This window comes from Anomalospiza imberbis, chromosome 3 (assembly GCF_031753505.1).
Source record: "Anomalospiza imberbis isolate Cuckoo-Finch-1a 21T00152 chromosome 3, ASM3175350v1, whole genome shotgun sequence".
In the NCBI taxonomy this organism is placed as follows: Eukaryota; Metazoa; Chordata; class Aves; order Passeriformes; family Viduidae; genus Anomalospiza; species Anomalospiza imberbis.
This window is the reverse complement of record NC_089683.1, coordinates 34,549,586-34,568,656: the sequence shown is the minus strand read 5'-3', so window position 1 is coordinate 34,568,656 and position 19,071 is coordinate 34,549,586. Positions and strand designations below refer to the sequence as shown.

General features: G+C 36.3%; 1 protein-coding gene across 10 annotated transcripts in view; it reads right to left on the bottom strand.

Moving 5' to 3' along the window:
- Positions 1 to 19,071, bottom strand: part of DOP1A (DOP1 leucine zipper like protein A) — a 62,219-nt gene that overhangs the window by 14,858 nt on the left and 28,290 nt on the right. For all 10 annotated transcript variants that reach the window (XR_010997098.1, XM_068183953.1, XM_068183957.1 and 7 more), the window contains 14 exons: positions 18,489 to 18,722; positions 15,421 to 16,042; positions 11,239 to 11,513; positions 10,482 to 10,638; positions 8,368 to 8,464; positions 6,806 to 7,065; positions 4,106 to 6,113; positions 3,893 to 4,004; positions 2,829 to 3,011; positions 2,425 to 2,550; positions 1,954 to 2,088; positions 1,591 to 1,646; positions 999 to 1,103; positions 240 to 306 (listed from right to left, as the gene is read on the bottom strand). Coding sequence is in view for 9 of the 10 variants with exons in the window: in XM_068183953.1 (XP_068040054.1) it covers positions 240 to 306; positions 999 to 1,103; positions 1,591 to 1,646; positions 1,954 to 2,088; positions 2,425 to 2,550; positions 2,829 to 3,011; positions 3,893 to 4,004; positions 4,106 to 6,113; positions 6,806 to 7,065; positions 8,368 to 8,464; positions 10,482 to 10,638; positions 11,239 to 11,513; positions 15,421 to 16,042; positions 18,489 to 18,722 (4,437 nt within the window). In the remaining variant the exon portion in view is untranslated. The remainder of the gene's footprint in view (positions 1 to 239; positions 307 to 998; positions 1,104 to 1,590; positions 1,647 to 1,953; positions 2,089 to 2,424; positions 2,551 to 2,828; positions 3,012 to 3,892; positions 4,005 to 4,105; positions 6,114 to 6,805; positions 7,066 to 8,367; positions 8,465 to 10,481; positions 10,639 to 11,238; positions 11,514 to 15,420; positions 16,043 to 18,488; positions 18,723 to 19,071) is intronic.

Sequence of the window (19,071 nt, the reverse complement as noted above, 5' to 3'; positions counted from 1 at the left end):
GGAAGCCTTCCCTCTTCCAGGCTGAACAAACCAAATTCTTTCAGCCTTTTCTCTTAAGAGAGCTGCTGCATCGCTCTAATCAACTTGGTGGCCCTCCTCTGGACTTGCTCCAAGAGGTCAGTATACTTCCTATGCTGGGAACTGGGTGATCTTTAAGGCCCTTTCCAATCCAGGCCATTCTGTGATTCTATGATTTATTGTTCAATATTTTAAAAAGACATATACAACACACTTCTTACCTGTAGATCTCTTTGATCTTTCTTATTCTCCAGACTTGGGTTTTTCATGATGAATTCATTAAGAACACTGAAAAAATACCGAAGTTGAATAATGGATTTTCTTCTCATAATACATTATTCAGCAGTTTTCAGAGTTAGGACAAATCTGAAGATATTTATTTGCACAATATTTATTCACTAAACCTGCAGGGATTGCTATTTATCAGTATTCCAGGAAACATCTTTTCAAGTTCCCTAAATTAATTTTGATCATAAGAGTTTACCAAGAACATGTTTTACATGACTGTATACAAAAGTATCTTCAGAGACAGTTTACTAGGGAAGATAAACTCAAAATATTGAAGAAAATGGTCCTTGAACCATTATACAGAAAGTCATATTCAAAGTTATATTTCTAACAGTCCACAAACTGTTTCCATGGTGAGAATTCAGCCCACTCTAGTGGGTTTCAAATACCTAAGAAGTAGTAATTGTTATTTTTCAGGAAAAATTAGAAACTTACATCTGTTGCTTAAAGAGCCTGAATCACTGAAATAATCATTAAGGTAAGGTCATGGCTTATATCATACTATAATATAAAATTTAATATACGTAGCCATTCCTCAGTGAAGAAACTAATTTGGTAAGACCCACAGAATTCAGGCAATAGCTCTACAAGTCAAAAGTAAGAGACAGATTTAGAAACATTAACACTTCAAAATAATTTCACACACCTGCAATTGAGCATATTTGAAAATTGCAAATATCAGGAGCACTTACCCAAGTATGAGAAACTGTCCTGGGGCTGGAAGACCAACCTGTATGGAATCTTTTAACAGAAGCAGCAGTGCTGCCCAGCTGTCTACTAAGCTGGTCACTGGAATCCTAAGGGAGAGAAAGCAGCAATGTCAGTGATGAGAACATCATCACCCTCAGATATTCCCCCAATTTCTTTTTACATCACTTCTCTCCTGTCAGATATTTGGAATCAATACCCTTACAGATTCATTTAATACTAGGTTACTACATCAAGTCATTAAGAAACAGATGAAGGTAGAAGAACAGCATTCTCAAAATATATGCTTTTCATTGCAAAACTGGAGTAGCATGAATGAATTATAGCACAATAAAGATCAGCTTTCTTTGGGCAGATTACCTGCAGGATTTTTAGGTGGGGAAAGAAAGGTGATGCAATACTATGGAACTCACAAAATAAACCACCTTTTTAAACAAATCTACAGACCAAACCCATTCTTTCTTCACTATTTATATTACACAGAATATTCATCATCCTATGACAAAAACATGTAAAATATTCAAATTGATCATCTGCTTCACGATGACAGAAATAAAATTTAGCTTCTTTTCTTACCTTTGAGTATAAGCATAGAAAAACTGCAACATGCAAACTTCCAGTGAAAGATGTTTCTAGAAAAAGATATGAAACCTGTGCTGTCAGAAGGAAGTGGCATTTTTTCCCCTCACCAGGGGAAAATTTACAATGCTATAATGTCACTGCAATGCCTAAACATATAGTATAATTATTTAGAATATTAAGTGTCCATACAGATATCCCTCTGTAAAGTTATACTTCTCTTCAGTTATCTCTCAGATATAGGGAAAATTTTCACATTGTGCTGCTCAGCTTTGTCAATGAAGTACCCATATCATCAGTGTTCTAAGCTGCTTCAAGAGGACATCATATAAATCAATAGGATCTATACAGCTTCCATACCTTGTCCTTTGCTATGGCTGGAGGCTGCTTCAGAACTTCTTTCACTGTCTGTATGACAGTCTCTGTTCTCATAACACTGATAGAGCGAACCAGCTCAACCAGCAGAAGTTGTTCTTCACCTGCTGTAGGAATAACCTGAAAGAACCAGATGTATGTCACAGATTATCAACACAGACAATGGCTATGCCAAAACTAAGGCAGCTGTCCTCTTATCTAAGGCAGCTGAAATCTTATCAACTAACAGGTCATCTAGAGACCTGGTATCACCTACTCTTCCCCTGAAGAATTCAGGAAGATTATTCCATTGTAAAGTGGTACCTCCCTGACAGTACAGTTGCTAATTAGAAATGCAAATATTGTCCATACTTCATTTTATTTTTTCACTGGAATGTCTGAATTTTCTTCTTCCTAACACTAAATCACTTAAAAGTATTAGCACTACTTGAAGTGACCACTGTAATATTAACATACCTTTGTCCTTGAAGTATTTTTGTTTTGCCTCCTTTCATTCCATACAAATGCAATAGCAGCCATGAAATGAACACCATGATTCATTGAAATTGGACCCAAAAGTTCCAGAATCTGTTGCCTCAAATTCTGAAATATGAAAGCAGAACACATACCTCTTTAGATAAGCACCTCAGCATTATGTTCAAAACATTTTCTCTGCAGAAAGCAAAGAGGTGACACATTGCATTGAACAGATACTTTTTAGCTTAAAAGCATATTCAATACTCATCTATAAAAGCCTGGGTTTTGTGGTGAGTAGATGAGGACAAAGGCATAAAAATTCAATTTAGATTTAAGGGAAGGGAACTGAAATTATTTTGACAAAGGTATTAATGAACAACTTATATTATCCTTGATGTTCTCACCTTAGTTGATCCAAGGTTAATAGTGGTAATGGATGCAGCAGCAGCAGCAGCAGTTTTCTCTGAAGAATCTGCGAGGTGCAGGATGCTCCACAGTAAAGTCACAGAAGACATGATCATGTGCAAGATAGAGAGGATCCCATTGCGTGCTTCAACCAAATGCTTCTGATCTACATTAACCAAAAGCTAGTGGGAGAGAAGAGGAGAGGTGTATACAATAACTACATAAACAGCATATATAAAATAGAGTAAATTTAGACTTACCTAACATGGGAATTTCAACCTTAACTCTTTTTCAGAAGGTTTTCATTAATTCTTACAATATGTGCAGCTTTGAGACGTTTAAAATAATAGCAAAACTTTTGATTGAGTTGTCCAATATCAAATGTACTCTGAACATGGCAGGCCTCATGTCTACAGCAATCAATTTTGTATCCTCTGTCTATACCTTTGCAAAACAATTATTTCAGAGTTTTAAGCCTAGCTAATACTCTAGGCAAAATTATTTATTTACATAAACAAATCCCACTTTCCAGTCACTTTTAAATGAATGGAAAGCAAAGCAGTGTGAGAATGGAAAAAATCCACAAAAACAAGATAACTGAGAAAGCAGGGCAAAATCTTCTTACGGAATCTGGACCAAATTCTTAACAGACACTATGCTCAAAATACCAGATCTAAAAATACTGCTTGACTAAAAAGAAAAATTGTGAATATGCAGAAGGATAATGTTTAGACATATTGCAAGATGAATACAACAAACATTCATCAAAGGCAGGTCTAAAAAGTGGAATTTTAAAGGTCTTAAGGAATTCAACTTTAGTTATTTCGGGATAACAAAAAACAAACAACCAAAAGAAGCCAACAAACATAAAAGTATTCTCCTAAAATTATCATCCATAGAAACCTGTTTTTCTGTTTGTATTGTCAATAAATCCCCATATTTATAGCTAAGACAATATATTTTTTATTTTTGTCACCCAGATCTTCATAACTGCTAATATAATCACAGTCCTTAATTTGCCATGTATTGCATAGGAATGTCTCAGACACCCAGGTAAGTTTACCTGGTGATACTGTGTAGATGGATCCAGGAGGCAGTAATGAATTATTGTTGTGATCCCTTCTAATAAAGTGAGAACCATATCTGGGGGAGTGACTGATGCCATCCAGAGAGGCCTAAAAGAAGAGTAATTTTTTTTTAATTAGTTAATCTGACAGTAAAGTAATTCAAAGCCATCAAATTCAGTTAAAAAGATTATACCTCTACACAGACATACCTATTATCAGATAATCCAGTTTCATATTTATACTGCTGAATTAAATTATCCAAGTTCCTGCAGAGCTGAAGAGTCACTGAAACGACCACCCTCTGAAGAACTTTTCCCATGTAAGGCAACGTAGAAGTGATAAGGCCAATCCACTGGGGATGCATTTTACAGGCACAGTGCTGGTGCAAAGCTCGTATCACCGCACACAGAAACATGCCTTGGCAGGTTATCGGCTGGGAATGTAAATACTGCAGAGAAGTCATCGGCTGCTGGGGACCAATGTGCTCCAGGTCCGTTATGACAAAGTCAAACACCGTTTCATTTTCCTCAGGCACAGTCATTACTCTGTGTTCCAGCACAATCAGCCGTTGAAGTACTTTCAAAAGTTGTGACTGCAGAGTACTGCCATTGTCAAACTCATCCTCAGAAAAATTTATAAGGCTGTCTTCAGAGAAGCCTTCTTCTACAGCCACAATGTTTTTTCCAGCTATCTTTTCACTGTGCCATTTCTGGGCACTGAAGATAGAAGACAGCAGACAATGCAGGATCACTTTCTGAACCTTGCACTTGGACAACATGTCTGAAATAAAACTAGGAAAGCCCTTGGCAGAGCTTTCTATGACTTTTGCCAACTCAGCAAAGAGAAGTGTCAGAATTTCTATACTCATCATTTGCATGTTGCGGTTTCCTATGAGGTCTTGTGAGGTTACTTTAACGTGAGTTGGATAATGGCTCCGCATGTAGTATAGACACAAGGAGATAAGAATTTCTATGTACATAGAGCTCCGAAAGTTATGGTTAGAATCAACTGGGATGTGACTATAGAAATCCTTGCCCATAACAGATATTCGATGCCTGGCTAGAAGATTTTGGAGCAATGAAAGCTGAGGAGTATATGCATTGTTGACACTGGTAGTGGAGATAGCACTTACAAAAGCTGAAGGATTTGTTTTCAGAATTGCCTTAATTGCAGAAAAAGCATACAATGTCCTTGAAGAGTCATACAACTGGAGATAAAGCAGCACATGTTGATACAGTGGATGGATATTGAAGTTAGGAGATTTTCGCATTCCTGGGGATCCGACATCACTTTCTATTTCTGAAATTTCTCCTTCTCCACAACTGTACCAATTTTCTAAATCAAGACCATCACTAAAGAAGACATTTGTTTGTTTAAGCTTTTCTGTTTGGGCTTTCTTTTTCTCTTCATCTTTCTTTTTGGCTATTTTTACCTTAGGTTTTGCGCCTGGTTGCTTACCAGCCTCTTTAACAATTGTTTCTTTTTCTGACATTTTTTCTGGTTGCTTTCCTTTAAAGCTGAACTGAATACTACTGTGGCTATGTTTTCTAGATTTTGATTCAGTGGAAGAAAGAGTAAGATCAGAGAAGGATTGCTGGCTTTCTGCAATACAAGGTGAAGAGTTATTTCTTGACATTTCGTCTCCTAAGCTCTCAAGTCCAGTCTCAGTTGAGGCTGACAGTAACTGTGAGCTGTCATTACTAAGTAAACTACTCTGGCTACTTTGAATATTTTGATCATCACTTTTTGTAACCTCTACAGAGCTATCCAATGAGCTGAATTTACATGAAGCATCCTCAGAGTGCAGACTGTCTTTAACTAGTTCAACTTCTTCCCCAAGGCCACTTACAACTTTGCATATAAGATCTGTAACCACTTGTTGCACAATTTCATCAGGTGAGTCTTCTTTCAGAGTCTGAGAGCTATCTTGAGCACTCAGGCTTTCTGTTTCCACTTCATAACTGATGTTGTCTCCAGTAGATGACTGAGAACAGCCAGAGTCAGAACTCTGCAGTATTTCAGCCTGATGATCAGGAAGGTCAAAATCAGACACAACCATTGGTATGGTTTCACTGCTGGTACTTAACAAGGAAAGCCTGTCACTCAGGGGATTGACAGTCAGGCTAAAGTTCTCCATTTCATCCACACCGAGTTGTTTCTCATTGCCTTCTTTAGGTATTATAAGTTGTCCTTGGCTTACAGGCATGTGGGAGAATGCTTGAAGAACACAAAAAATGCATATATATAAGATTTTGTTCTTCAGAATAAGAATTCATAATTAAAATTTAGAATTTAAACTATTATTGAGACTTCAAATTATGAAGACATGGTAGTGTCTTTTCATTTCACAGAAGAAAAAATATGTCAATTAGCATATGACATGTTCACAAAAACAAAGCAAAATTGTTTTACCAGTACACCTTAGCAAAACAACGTAATTCTCCATGAAACATTACACAGTCTTATCTGCTTTTGTTTCCACAAGAAACAGAATTACTAAATTCTAAACTATAACTATACAATACATGCAAACACCTTCAAAACTTATTGGTATGTTTTCAGCCAGCCTCACATCATTCATAAAAACATTTAATTTCTTGGTTAAGCTTCAAGCCATATTCTTATGTTCTACCAAGACTCAGTAAGATGTAAAGAAATGCTCTGCATTAAAATTCTTGCATACCATTTTAATGTAAAAAAAAAATAAAACTTGAAACAGTACTGGGGGCACATAAACTTGAATTAGGAAAATACCACACAAATGCAAATATAAGCCATAGCTATTCCAAGACTTTTTTCAGTTACCCACAAAAATTTCTACTATGTTTTTAACATTGCATGTAAACAGCAAGCAAAACAAGTAAACAAAAGAAATTAGGGATCTTTCTATCGTCTTTTTGTGTACATACCATCAGCACAGCTGAACTTCTGCATAAACTGCTTTTCATTTTCTTCTTCAGGGTGATTGGGCAATTTAGTCCAGTAACATTCAGCCTGTACTCGCTGAACAGAAACTCGCTGAGTTTTTGGATGGAGAAGCAGTAGGAGCAAAGGTTCAAGAACCCTTGCAATATCATGTCTTTGAAGCACTTGATTTAACCAGGCTTGTCCCACTGACCAAGTAGAACCATCCAAGCTATTGAGGCTGTCCAGCATGATAAACAACGATCTAGAATGGACAGAAGAAACAATCTAGTGGATATTGTACACTACTCACAGAGTAATCCCATTTGAATCTGATATATGACAAATGTAATATTGGTACATACTCCAGTGTCTTCTCCATACAAAGCAGTATTTTCTTTGGAATCAAAACTTTGAACCTGCTCTTTATATTTTAGTCTAGTCTAAGGAAGAGCTAGCAACCAAGTCAGTTACAACAGTTGCTCCAATAGTAGCAAGATCGAGTATTTGTACAGCTATGAGCATAACAAGCCTTTATTGCCTTTTAAGGGGTATGCCATTAAAAATATACAATTTTAAAAGCCAATTCAATATGGAAAAGAAAACATTGAACGATCTTGTCTTCAAGAACAGAGAAGAGAAATATACTTGACAATTCAGCAGTTCCTACAACCATTATTTTCTTCTTTTAACAATTTTAGTTAAATTTTTTAACAATTCTTATTTTTAGTTAAATTTTTTAACAATTCTTCTTTTAACAATTTTCAGACTAATGGAAAAAATATATATTGGACTCTGAATTTTACCTACTGTTTTACATTCTCCAGTAGTACAAGTTCATAAGCTCTCAGCTGTATGCACAGAATTTATCACCATTTATGCAGTGAGTGACAGCATAAGACAAAGAAATAACCTTTTTACTCCACTACTTACAGCTAAGTATGCAATACAAAATCTAAATACTTTCCCACAACATTTGTGCTAGCTGAGAAAGACAATAGTAGTTCAGAGTCCAGATCTTCAGTCTTTTCTAAGAAGATAGTCCAATACCAGAACACAAAACAGAAATCCTCTGCTGCTTGCCATAAATGACCTCTTACACAAAACACAGATTAAACAAAAGAACTCACATTTTAGCGCTTGCTTGCAATTCGTTTTTTAAGTTTTTTTAGTTTTACTGTTACTTTCTACTTCATATAATTCAAGTCTGGGTTGATTTCTCTCTCTTGCTTCTCTTTTTATCAAAACACAGCAAGAACTCAGATATTAAGTTCAATATACACCACAGTGATTTTAACCACAGTGATGGTCAATAAATATTGTGACCATTCCTTGCCCACACTCTTCATAGCTTCCAGGAAAAATTTACAGCTTACATAATCATCACTGTGGAAACAATTTTGTCTAACACAAATTCTTGTCCACAAATTCATTTCTTGTCCTTCTTCCTTCCTCTCACAGTTACACTGTAGTTCTTCAATTTTTAAACGCCCTATGTTGCTGCATAATATTGTCAAACATTTTCAAGTAAAATTATTTCAACTGAATCAGACTTGCAATCACCAACCTGTCAAAGGTGCGGCCAAAGGAAGAAGATTTGTTAATATGAAGATCTCGTGTGAGATGCCATAGCACTGCAAACTTGGAATGAGCTTCCATTCTTACTTTCTGTGGACCAAACCATAAGTTAGATCTGTCAGAATGTAAAACTTCTGATAAGAACTGGAAAAAGAAAGTCATACAGCATCCTAAACAATATAAGATATAATGAAATTAACTTCTTTGATTATGTGTTAAAGTACTATTTTTTAATCTTAAAAGCAGTAATAGCCTACAGTAGGTGCCTGTGAGCAATTTAGTACCGTGAAAGTATTCCCTCCTATCTTGATCTTGCCTTAGTTTTAAAGTTTAGCCTGTCTCTTTCTAGTCAACTTATTTTCATTCCATTACTGCATAGAAAGAAACAGAATAATTTTCTAGCTAGATATGTAGATTGAGCTTTTCACTAACATGTAAAATTTAACTCGGGAATAAATTGGACCAACAGGACATGCTTACTTCCCAAAGGATTCATAATGACTAATACAGTCACAGTAATAATATGTAGAATATCATAGAATATCCTGAGTTGGGAGGGACTCACAAGGATCATTGAAGTCCAGCTCCGGATATTTAATGGTAAAAATGGTGTAAAGTAATAACTGTTCTGTTTCTCTCTTTACTGAGGCTGATCCAGGCAGAGTTATTCCAGCAAGGCCGCAAACAACAGTAAATGTCATTATATGACTTGAACACATGTATAAAAGCAGCTTCACCCTTTTGGGTGACAAGGAAGCTAATAAGCATTAGTAAGAGTGAACAAAGCACAGCAATCAGGACAATTACACCAAATAAATAACCAAAATTATTTCAAATATTATAAGGGCTTAAACTAAATTACTAGATGATAAGCAAAGACAAGAGGACAAATATTTTCACTTGTTTGTTGTTAGAATATATGGTTATAGAACATGAACAGTAGGTATATTTACCTTTAACCATGTTTGACAAAACTAAAAACTGTTAAAACCACTAACAATCTGGCATACTTCCAGACTTAGTTACCATCATACAACTTAAGAATCTTTGCAACAGCTTCTTATCTATGCAATACCTGCCACAATAATGGAAACTTTAGGTAAAAGCTTTGAAAATTACGAAATAGACAAACAGTTTGTGTTTAACAAACTAAAAATAGAACAACCTCTCCACACCAAAAACAAAACCCAAAAGAGACAGCAGCATTCTAGAAAGTAAAGAAAACATCACTGGTATTTAGAAAAATATGCTTCTCACAGGAAAATAATCTACAAGACAGCTGCAAAATGTATACAGTTGCACAAAATAATACACTGACAGTTATTAATAGAGTGAAAATACCGATTCCCAAACAGAGATGACTCCACGTAAGCCCTTGCAATCCGTGCTGTGAAGATGTAAGAAATTACTGTTTTCTCCAGAAGTTAGGCAGAAGTGAGCAAGTTCTACATCCACAGTCACAGCAGTTTACAGACCAGCCTAAGTGACACTAAAAATCATCACCAATTTCAACAATATGGCAAGCTGTGAACTGCACTGATTGACAGACTGGCTCACGTTCACTCTTGTTGACCTGGTAACTCTGGTAGAATGGCAAAAAGGTAAGCACTCCTGAAGTAACACAACCACAAGTGGTTAGAATGTGTAAGCAAGCTATTCATACTGTTGGAGCTGTGAAAATAGCTCATATTCCTGAAATATAAAGCACTACAAAGGCCTCAAGTCAAATGTCAAATTGACAGCCTCTATGTGAAACAAATTTCTAGGTGAGGAAAAAAAAATAAGTAAAGTAACTGTCATGACATGAATTCCTACTAACAACAGCAAAAATTAAGCACATGGTTTAAGTATTGGGAAGCATCACATGACTTTGATAAGAGAGAAAGTCTCCTGCATAAGTCTGTTGCTGAATGGTGAAAAACCTCCATTGTCTAGCATGAAACTAGAGACACATCACAGACCTAAAATAACATTTGAAACAATGTAAGGCAATGTTTCTTTCAATATTGAAGTTATTCATACTCTCCTCTGAGGGACCAAGTCCTTTATCTAAATATACTTCTGTATATACTTTACTCATCTTTAAGTAAATACATGAACAACTTGCCTTGTCTCTGTGAGTCAGCTGCTGACTAATAACATCTTCACAAATGCTGGAAGATGGGACGAGGTTGTGCAGCTGGTAGAAGAGCTCCACACTCTTCTGATGATGCTGAGGAGTTCCATCACCCAGCTGGTCCCAAAGAGTTAAAGCTATATGCTTTGTACATGAAAAGAAAAGTTGCAAGAGACACAAGTGAATGACTATCATGCCTTGTTTTGCTCTATGCAACAATAGGAGACATCACATCTGATGACATTCTATGACCAAGAGACAATCTAAAATGGTTCCTTTTGTATGAGCAGAAGGAACTGTTCAAAACACTGCAATAACTTACATAAAAATTCCTGTTAAGGAGTAAGAACGGAAATAAATTTTCATAGAAATATAAATACTTAATATACCCTGCTGCTGATTATCTTTTGCAAAAGGTTTCTTACATAAATTACACAAATGCAAAAATTGTTTACCATAGTCCTACATTATACACATCTCAGTTTCATACCTTTGCTGATTAATGCTGCTATTCAATCGGGTTTTGTTTATGCCTTTAAAATATTCAATTAAACAAGGAATTTCACAAGAGAATTGCAGGAAGAAAACACTGGGTATTTCATTTAGATTCTAACACAGGTTACAAATGTTATCAAAATATTCAGCAAGAAAATCTGCAAATCAAGGATGGTAAAGGGGCCAAGACTTATTCTTCACCAGACAGAAAAAGTCAAAAGAAAACAGTAATGAGATACTGCATCTAACCTTGAAGAAGTCTGTCTTTTCAGCCATATATCTCAGATTGCCTTGAGTAAGAGGAGGTCTGATGACAACAGCCACTCTTCCCTGGTTAGGACTAAGAGGCTGAGCAGTTTCCACACTGTTCAGATTTTCTCCAGTGACAAGAGCAACAGATTGAGTCAATCCAACCAAGTCCATCACGAGGGAAATAGTAACACCCTGAACACTGAAATTGCTTGCCTGCTTGCAAGCATTCATTAAAGTCTGTAACCACAGTGGAGGCTGTGCTTGTTCACAGTCTGAAATAAAAATCACAGATTATACATCTATTTAACAATCTAAGTATTATGTAATTTTCCTCTTGTATTCCATAATTATATGTGCAATTGTCCCTTCATATTTCAATCTGCCCATTTAGGACAATGTATGCAAGAGGAAGATACTTCCTGATGTATTTTTTAAATAATCCTACTAAAAATGCAATACTGTATCACTTCAAACATTTAGTAATCAAAAATGAATAGAAAAATTTTAACAAGGAAGACAAAAATTTTATGGAAATGCATTCAGATGATTTCCAGTTTTAGGCAAAACTGGACTTTTAATAGCACATCCTTTCACTCACTTTTCTTCACAAAATTCTTTGCCAACAATCAAATCTTAACACTCTAGATAGCAGTCTGGAATAGCTCTGTAAGAAATTTTATAAAGCCTAGGATAATATATAGTATTGTATTGTATTATATTATATATATGCAGACTATTGTTAAATTGACAAAAATAGATTTGCCTGGCAACATTTTAAAAATAGAAGTCTCTGTGAAAATTGATGGCTTGGTGCAGAGCTATGATCCATTAGACCATACTCTGTTTTTACTGTAGGTGGTTGCTTCCCCTGTTTTACTGTCTTCTCACTTTATCAAGCCATACTCTGGGTTGAAGTGCCTTTCTCCAAAGTTCACAGTCAACTCTCCAAGTGAATATTGCATCCTTTTATTTTAGAGATACCAAAGTAACTTCTCTTAAAACTTCAAAAGGACTCTATTAATCACATTCCTAAAAAGGCAAATACCTCTAGAACCAGACACAAGTGAAGAAATGTTATTTAATAGGTACAAATACAGCAGCCTTTTAGAATCAAAAGAAGAATGATGCAATTTCTAATTTATATCCACAGCTCCACTGGAGTCTAAATATATTTAACAATTCCATATTGTGTCCTAGAGTGTACAGACATAACCATTGTTTTCAGCTTCACTCAGTTCCCTTTTTACTTTCTTCAATTAAAGACAGCTGAGAAATTTGGCATACAGCAAAATTACAGGACAATTATGTTAAATATCAGATTAACTCGTCTCCCTTAAATAAACAGACTGACCAGTGATTAAGAGCTATTGGGTCACATCATTAAAGCAACCCTTCAAAAACACATTCCAAATTTGGGAACCCTTCAACAAACACATGCTCTTCTGCAGTATAAAAGCCTTATATCAATAGATAGGGTAGTGTGAGAATTATGGAAACTACCTTCTTCCATCCTCTGTTCCAGTGCAATTCTCTGCTATGGCAAGTAAGCCCAGAACTATTCCCATGTACCCCAACATTCTATACAACAGATGTTTACATTTGGAATAAAATCCTTCCTGTTGGTTTTACCCACCTACAATTTATGCTTATTCCTCAAAGTTACACTGTTTAGTAGACTGCAAATGGTATCTCACAAAGAGGAACATTCAGATAATGAACAAATGTCCTAGGTTGACTGTATGATGCTTTTATCCCCAATTGTCTGTTCTGTTTATGCTGAATAATAAGTTTTGCACCTTTAAGACTTGTTCCAGGAGTGAACGGGGGGAGAAGAAGCGTGGAGTTTGTCTCCAGAAATTGCACTCACTCCTCCATATTCCTTCTCCTGGACTGTGTTGTATGCGGACGGACAGACAGCGAGACAGAGCTCCCCTTTGCTTTTTAGTTAGTTTTAGCAAGCTGAGGCAAAGAAGTTCCCTGGACTGTGGCTTTTCCTTTTCTTTGGACCTGCTCAAACCTGCTGTGGACTGAACCCCAGAAGAGCAGCGGCAGCTCGCACCTGTGGCCCAGCGGGCCGGGCCTGGGCCGCGGCATTTCCAGCGCTGGAGGGACTGAAAGAGACTGAGCGAGCCGAGCTGCAGCCCGGGGCAGGGGGGATTTTCTGAGTTCGACCCTCTTTTGGAGTTGCAAAAAGTTTTTATTGTTTAATATTGTTTAGGTTTTCTTGTTTAATAAACAGTTTTTTCCACTTTTCTCCAAGGAAATACTTTTTTCCCGAGCCAGTTGGGGGGGAGGGGTCAATTGAATCTGCTTTCTAGAGGAACCCCTTTAGGGGTACTCTCCCAGTTTTGCCCTGAACCACGACAAATACATTTATTGGCCGCGGCCCGGGCCCGGCCCGCTGGGCCACAGGTGCGAGCAGCCGCTGCTCTTCTGGGGTTCAGTCCACAGCAGGTTTGAGCAGGTCCAAAGAAAAGGAAAAGCCACAGTCCAGGGAACTTCTTTGCCTCAGCTTGCTAAAACTAACTAAAAAGCAAAGGGGAGCTCTGTCTCGCTGTCTGTCCGTCCGCACACAACACAGTCCAGGAGAAGGAATATGGAGGAGTGAGTGCAGTTTCTGGAAACAAACTCCACGCTTCTTCTCCCCCCGTTCACTCCTGGAACAAGTCTTAAAGGTGCAAAACTTATTATTCAGCATAAACAGAACAGACAATTGGGGATAAAAGCATCATACAGTCAACCTAGGATACAAATCCAAGACATTTCCTGAAAGTGAAAAGGATTCCTAGAAGCACTGCCCTCATACAAGGCGAATACTACTCAAACTCTACAGGCTCTCTGCCCTACAGCGCACAAGGCAGCAATAAGCAAGTGCTATGTGCACCAAAAAGTAATAAGCAAATAGCTGACATTTTAGTCTTTGAGTCTACAACACTCATTTGTAGGCTGTTTGGGAGAAATAAATGAACATCTAGCATTTTCAGGGTCATGCTATAAAAGCACAAATATTCTGAGGTACATCTTTTATAAAAGGTAGCAGATCTTTGGCGTTGTCATCCTAATAACTAATAAACAGCTCAAACCAAATTGCCTTCAACTGACAAATATTTTATATGTCTGAATGTTACACAGTCAAATATACGTTCTGCTCCTGCCTATAATGAAGACATAAACAACACATCTTAAAAGACCACAAACAGAAGCAGTCATGTTAAATTATCATGCTTGCTTCCAAAACCAAAGAAACTACTCCTCTCCAAGCAGCGCTCACCACTTAGCCTTGACTTGAAAATTGTAAATAACAACAAAAAGCTGCAACTAGGAAGTTTCCTAGGAAAAAAAAAAAAAAACAGATGACTGTGACAGTAGCCAAAATTAGTGTTACTATTTCTTGCATGTTCCAAGCATATCCACCATGAAAATATTCTAAGAAGTAACTCTTAGACTGCATATCAGAAGTGGATCCAAAATTGAAACTGTAAATTGAAGACTTTACAAACTGTAAAAAGCATTGTTCGTCCTAAAATATCACAATTTACAGTAATCCATAACTGTCAGCGTTTTAATCATGTCTGTATCTGAATAGTTTCATCTATCTGTGAACACATCCATATCTCACCAAAACTCACCACTTTTATTTTGTTTCTTAATGCAAATATAGAATAATATTTTGCAAGAACTGTCCCTTTAATAGGAGCAAAGTAGAATTAATTAAATTTCTTAGCTGGTATGATTTTTATTGGACATTAGCTTACAATTTCCATGTATTGTAAAAGTCATCAAGCGCACATCAATCCAAAGTTGATAAAAGGAAGCTAAAAACATATTTGATGTGAGCTGTGGCTATTGCAATATGACAAAGAAAACATTGTGGATCCATACAATAAAGAGGAAGACTCAACAATCTAGATTCTACTCTCAGGCTTCAGTTTGCATAATTTATATTTTTCACCCCAATATTAATTACTGCCAAATTCCATGCCAGCAATATTCTTAAAAGTCTATGACAAAATAATTTACTTTCCAAAAGTAAGCCAGTTGACACAGAAGAAAACTTATATTTCTGAGAGGAAGAGCAAACAGTAACACACACAAAACATGATACTATTACTTAAAACTTTTTTGGCAGAAAAATAATAATTATTATTTAAAAACAAAACAAATAAGAGTGCAGCTTACCAACTTCAGGCTTCCCAGGATGTAATTCTGAAGTGCGGTTTCCTTCAGCAATGTAAACAGGAAAGCTTGAACATTCAAGGTAGAGCTGACAAGCAGCAATAAAGGCAGGAAGGTATTCTTTCGGTGTTTTCTTCTTTGTTTTCTTCACCTTAGCATCATCTTGTGATTCTGTGTCCCATTTTGTACTCTGTCCTTGCGCTCTAGTGGGGTCTACTGGAAGCTCTGCCCCTAAGGGCTGAGACAAGGAATTATTCTCAATGATATACAGGTTGATAAATCTGGTTAAAAACTGTTGGACATATTCCAAACAGCATTGCATTGCAGTCTTTTGGATTGTTTTCCCACTACGAGTTGCTGTCCCTTGTGTCATTATGGAAGGAGGCTGTACAATGGTCTCCTCAGAACCCACGGTTGATGCTGTCTCAGTCTCTGAGGATGTGCTACCAACAATAGGGATGCCAGGTGCACCGTGACCTTCATTCAGGGCTTTGTCAATGTCATCAGTTGTATCTGCCTGGTATTGTACAAACTCAGTGAATCCACTTTCTGATGATCGACTGCTTGGAGGATTTTCACCATCTTCAAACACATCATTAGGATTTTCAAGTGACACTGATGGCACCTGAGCAATATAAAAGTTTAATGACTGTTCAAAATATATTATTTAGGTCTTAGCAAAACAATATTTATTCATGTCTTTGTTTGAAAGCAACAATTTTATTCCAGAGTTTTAAATGTATTCATGCAAATACATTTTATACAAAATGATATTTGGTGTTTCTGTAAGCCTGCCAGACTAAGCTAACATTAAAAAAAATTGTTTATCAAGAAAGATATTTAAATATTATTGGTTTTAACATTTTCTTCATATCATAACTATGTCTATTCTATTATGAAAGAATGCTGAAATACATAGACATAGGTATTATTAATTTATACAGCATCATAAACCATCAAATACAAAATTATAACTACAAAAAGATAAACTTGTCATTTTAAAACTACTAATCATTTGCAACTACAAAGAAAATAAATCATCTCCTCAAAATGAGAAAGAGAGGTTGCTGCAATAACAACAGTTCTTCATGACATACATGTCTTAATTCCTTATAATTCAGAATATGCATAAATAGATTAATAGCTTTTACTCAGAAAGCACCCACAGTGGCTGTTTGCACTGCTCTAGCCCTCTACAGTTGTAGTAACTGGTAGCATAGTGTCTGTTTCCTGGTGAGAATGTGAGGTAGGGAAACAACTCAAATAGAAATGCATCAATCAGTGGCCCTAAATGCAGGTGCCCACTTACTTCCAATCCTGCATTTTATCAGCGATGGCAGATGTTGCCTGAGACCTAACAGGCCCAGAAGTTGTTTTGACTCTAATCACTACCTGTGTTAAATACAGAACTTGAGCCTTATGTAATAATATGGAAAACTTTTTCATGAATAAATAAAAACAGTGGCATTATTATTTACAGTGAATAATGTCTTGCTTTACCAGAGATGGAATAAGAACAGAAATTTGAGATATTACTGCAGAAAACAGTGAAAGTTATGTACTAGAAAGCTTGAAGAGACATAAATGATGACCCAATTTTACAAAATACAATCTAAAAGTGATTAGAAGCATGGCAAATCATTTCACTATCTCTTAAGAGAAACCACAGCCACATAAGAGACAGTTGTAATTGGAAGCAGAAGGCCACTGAAGATTCAAAGGGCAACATCATTCAATTAAAACAGGGTTTATTAAAAAAAAAAAGTAGCAAAAAAAAACCCCAAAACCCCAAAACAACAAAAAAAGGCAGGTATCAATTAGCTAGAAAGAATAAGGATAGGATCCTGAATAAAGGATGCTGGAGTCCTAGTTGACAACAGGGATATGAGCCAGCAGTGGACTCCTTTGGTGAGGCAGACCAGCCACATCTAGGACCATATCAGCAAAGGTACTGTCACCAAACCAAGGGAAGTAATTAGTCCACTCTGCTCAGCAGTCTCAGGTTCGCAAGCGGAATATTGTATCCAATTTTGCACTCATTAGTACAAAAGAAACACTGATGAACTGAGTATGCCCAATGGAAAGTCACCATGGGTGCTCCTGACGTAGAAGAAATGCTCAGAGAGTTGGATTTACTCAGTTTGAAAGAATGCTAAAAGTTGTAGAGGGGGGTGAAGATAGCTCTATTGCTCTCTGTGAGTTCCCACTAGGCAGTTGAAAAGATGGAGATATGCTGAGAAATCCACAGTGAAAGAACACAAAGCAACCAACACAAGCGGCAACAATGGAAATTCTGATTAAATAACAGTGCAAACAAACAAGCTGTACAGAGAAGTCATTGTACCTTCATCCTTAGAAATATTTAAAATTAAAACAAATGTGATCCTGAGTGACATGACCTAGCTTTAAAGTAAAATCTAACTTTGAAATCAGCCCTGCTTTTAGCAGTGCCCTGCAACTGTCACTTCCAACCTAATTTATTCTATGATGTTCCTTAAGTTTCTTCAGCTGGAAAACAAGGATTTCAGGGCATGTCACTTAACATAGCTCACAGAGCCATGGCTGCATAGAACAAAGTGGACCAAGTTAAAGAGAAATAGCTGCTGGCTGGATTATTTTATTTCTTTAATAAATTATTCTAAGAACTGAACAGTGACAGTAAAATATGTGATGGGTATTAAACCAATGCACATAAATTGGGTGAGAGGAGAATTTATGTATGTCGGATACTTAACCAAAATGGTGAATTCTTTTCAGTCCAGTTATTTTACTTCATGATACTCATGAAGTGCTTTACAAACTTTAGTTGATTAGTTGTTTCTTAGACCCTGATTTGGAAGTGATTCATACATGTATAATATTATATCTGGGTAAAAACCCCTAAGAATCAAGAAATTTTACCACAATTACGAGTTGTTTTGATTACCCAGGTTTCACATATTGTTGTGATATCTAAACCTAATCAAAGACTTGTAGGGTGTTCAACACAGGCCGTACAAAACCCATTTCTTTTTTCCACATAAGAGGCAATTTTGCAAGATGCAAAAAAGATGCAAAACCTAATCAGTTACCTTTTTATTTTCCCATTCTTTGATGGAGCTGCTCTGTCCAGTAGGAAGCTGCAGGATACCATCTGTACCAGCAGAGAGTAATGGAGGCTGAACCTTACTAAGGATCTTTGAGCAGAGTCTGAGAGAATCAGTAAGCTCAGACAAGTGCAAAGTATGAAGATGGCTTGTCAATGCAGAAATCATCCTGAGCAACAGCTGAGGCAAGTGTTCTGTCTGTATTTCAATGTAAGTCTCCTAGTAATAGGAGTAGTAAAGTAATAATAAAACTTGTTATTTATCACACCAAACTCCACCCTGAGATTTATTTTCTATAACAGAGCTACCTATCATTTGCTTAACTCTGTTTTAAACATACAGAACATGAAGAAAGGAAAATTAATATCTTAATAGCCAAAAATAAGAAATACATGCTTTACTAAAAAATATTTACAAAATTAACTTTAAAGTTGGGTAACAAACAAATAGAAATATATTTAGCTCTTTTTCAAACTAGTGCATATTGTTCATTACACAACAAATGCATTTAAAAACATCATAAGAAGGCTGAAGAAAGCCACTATTACTTTATTAATCTTAAGATAAA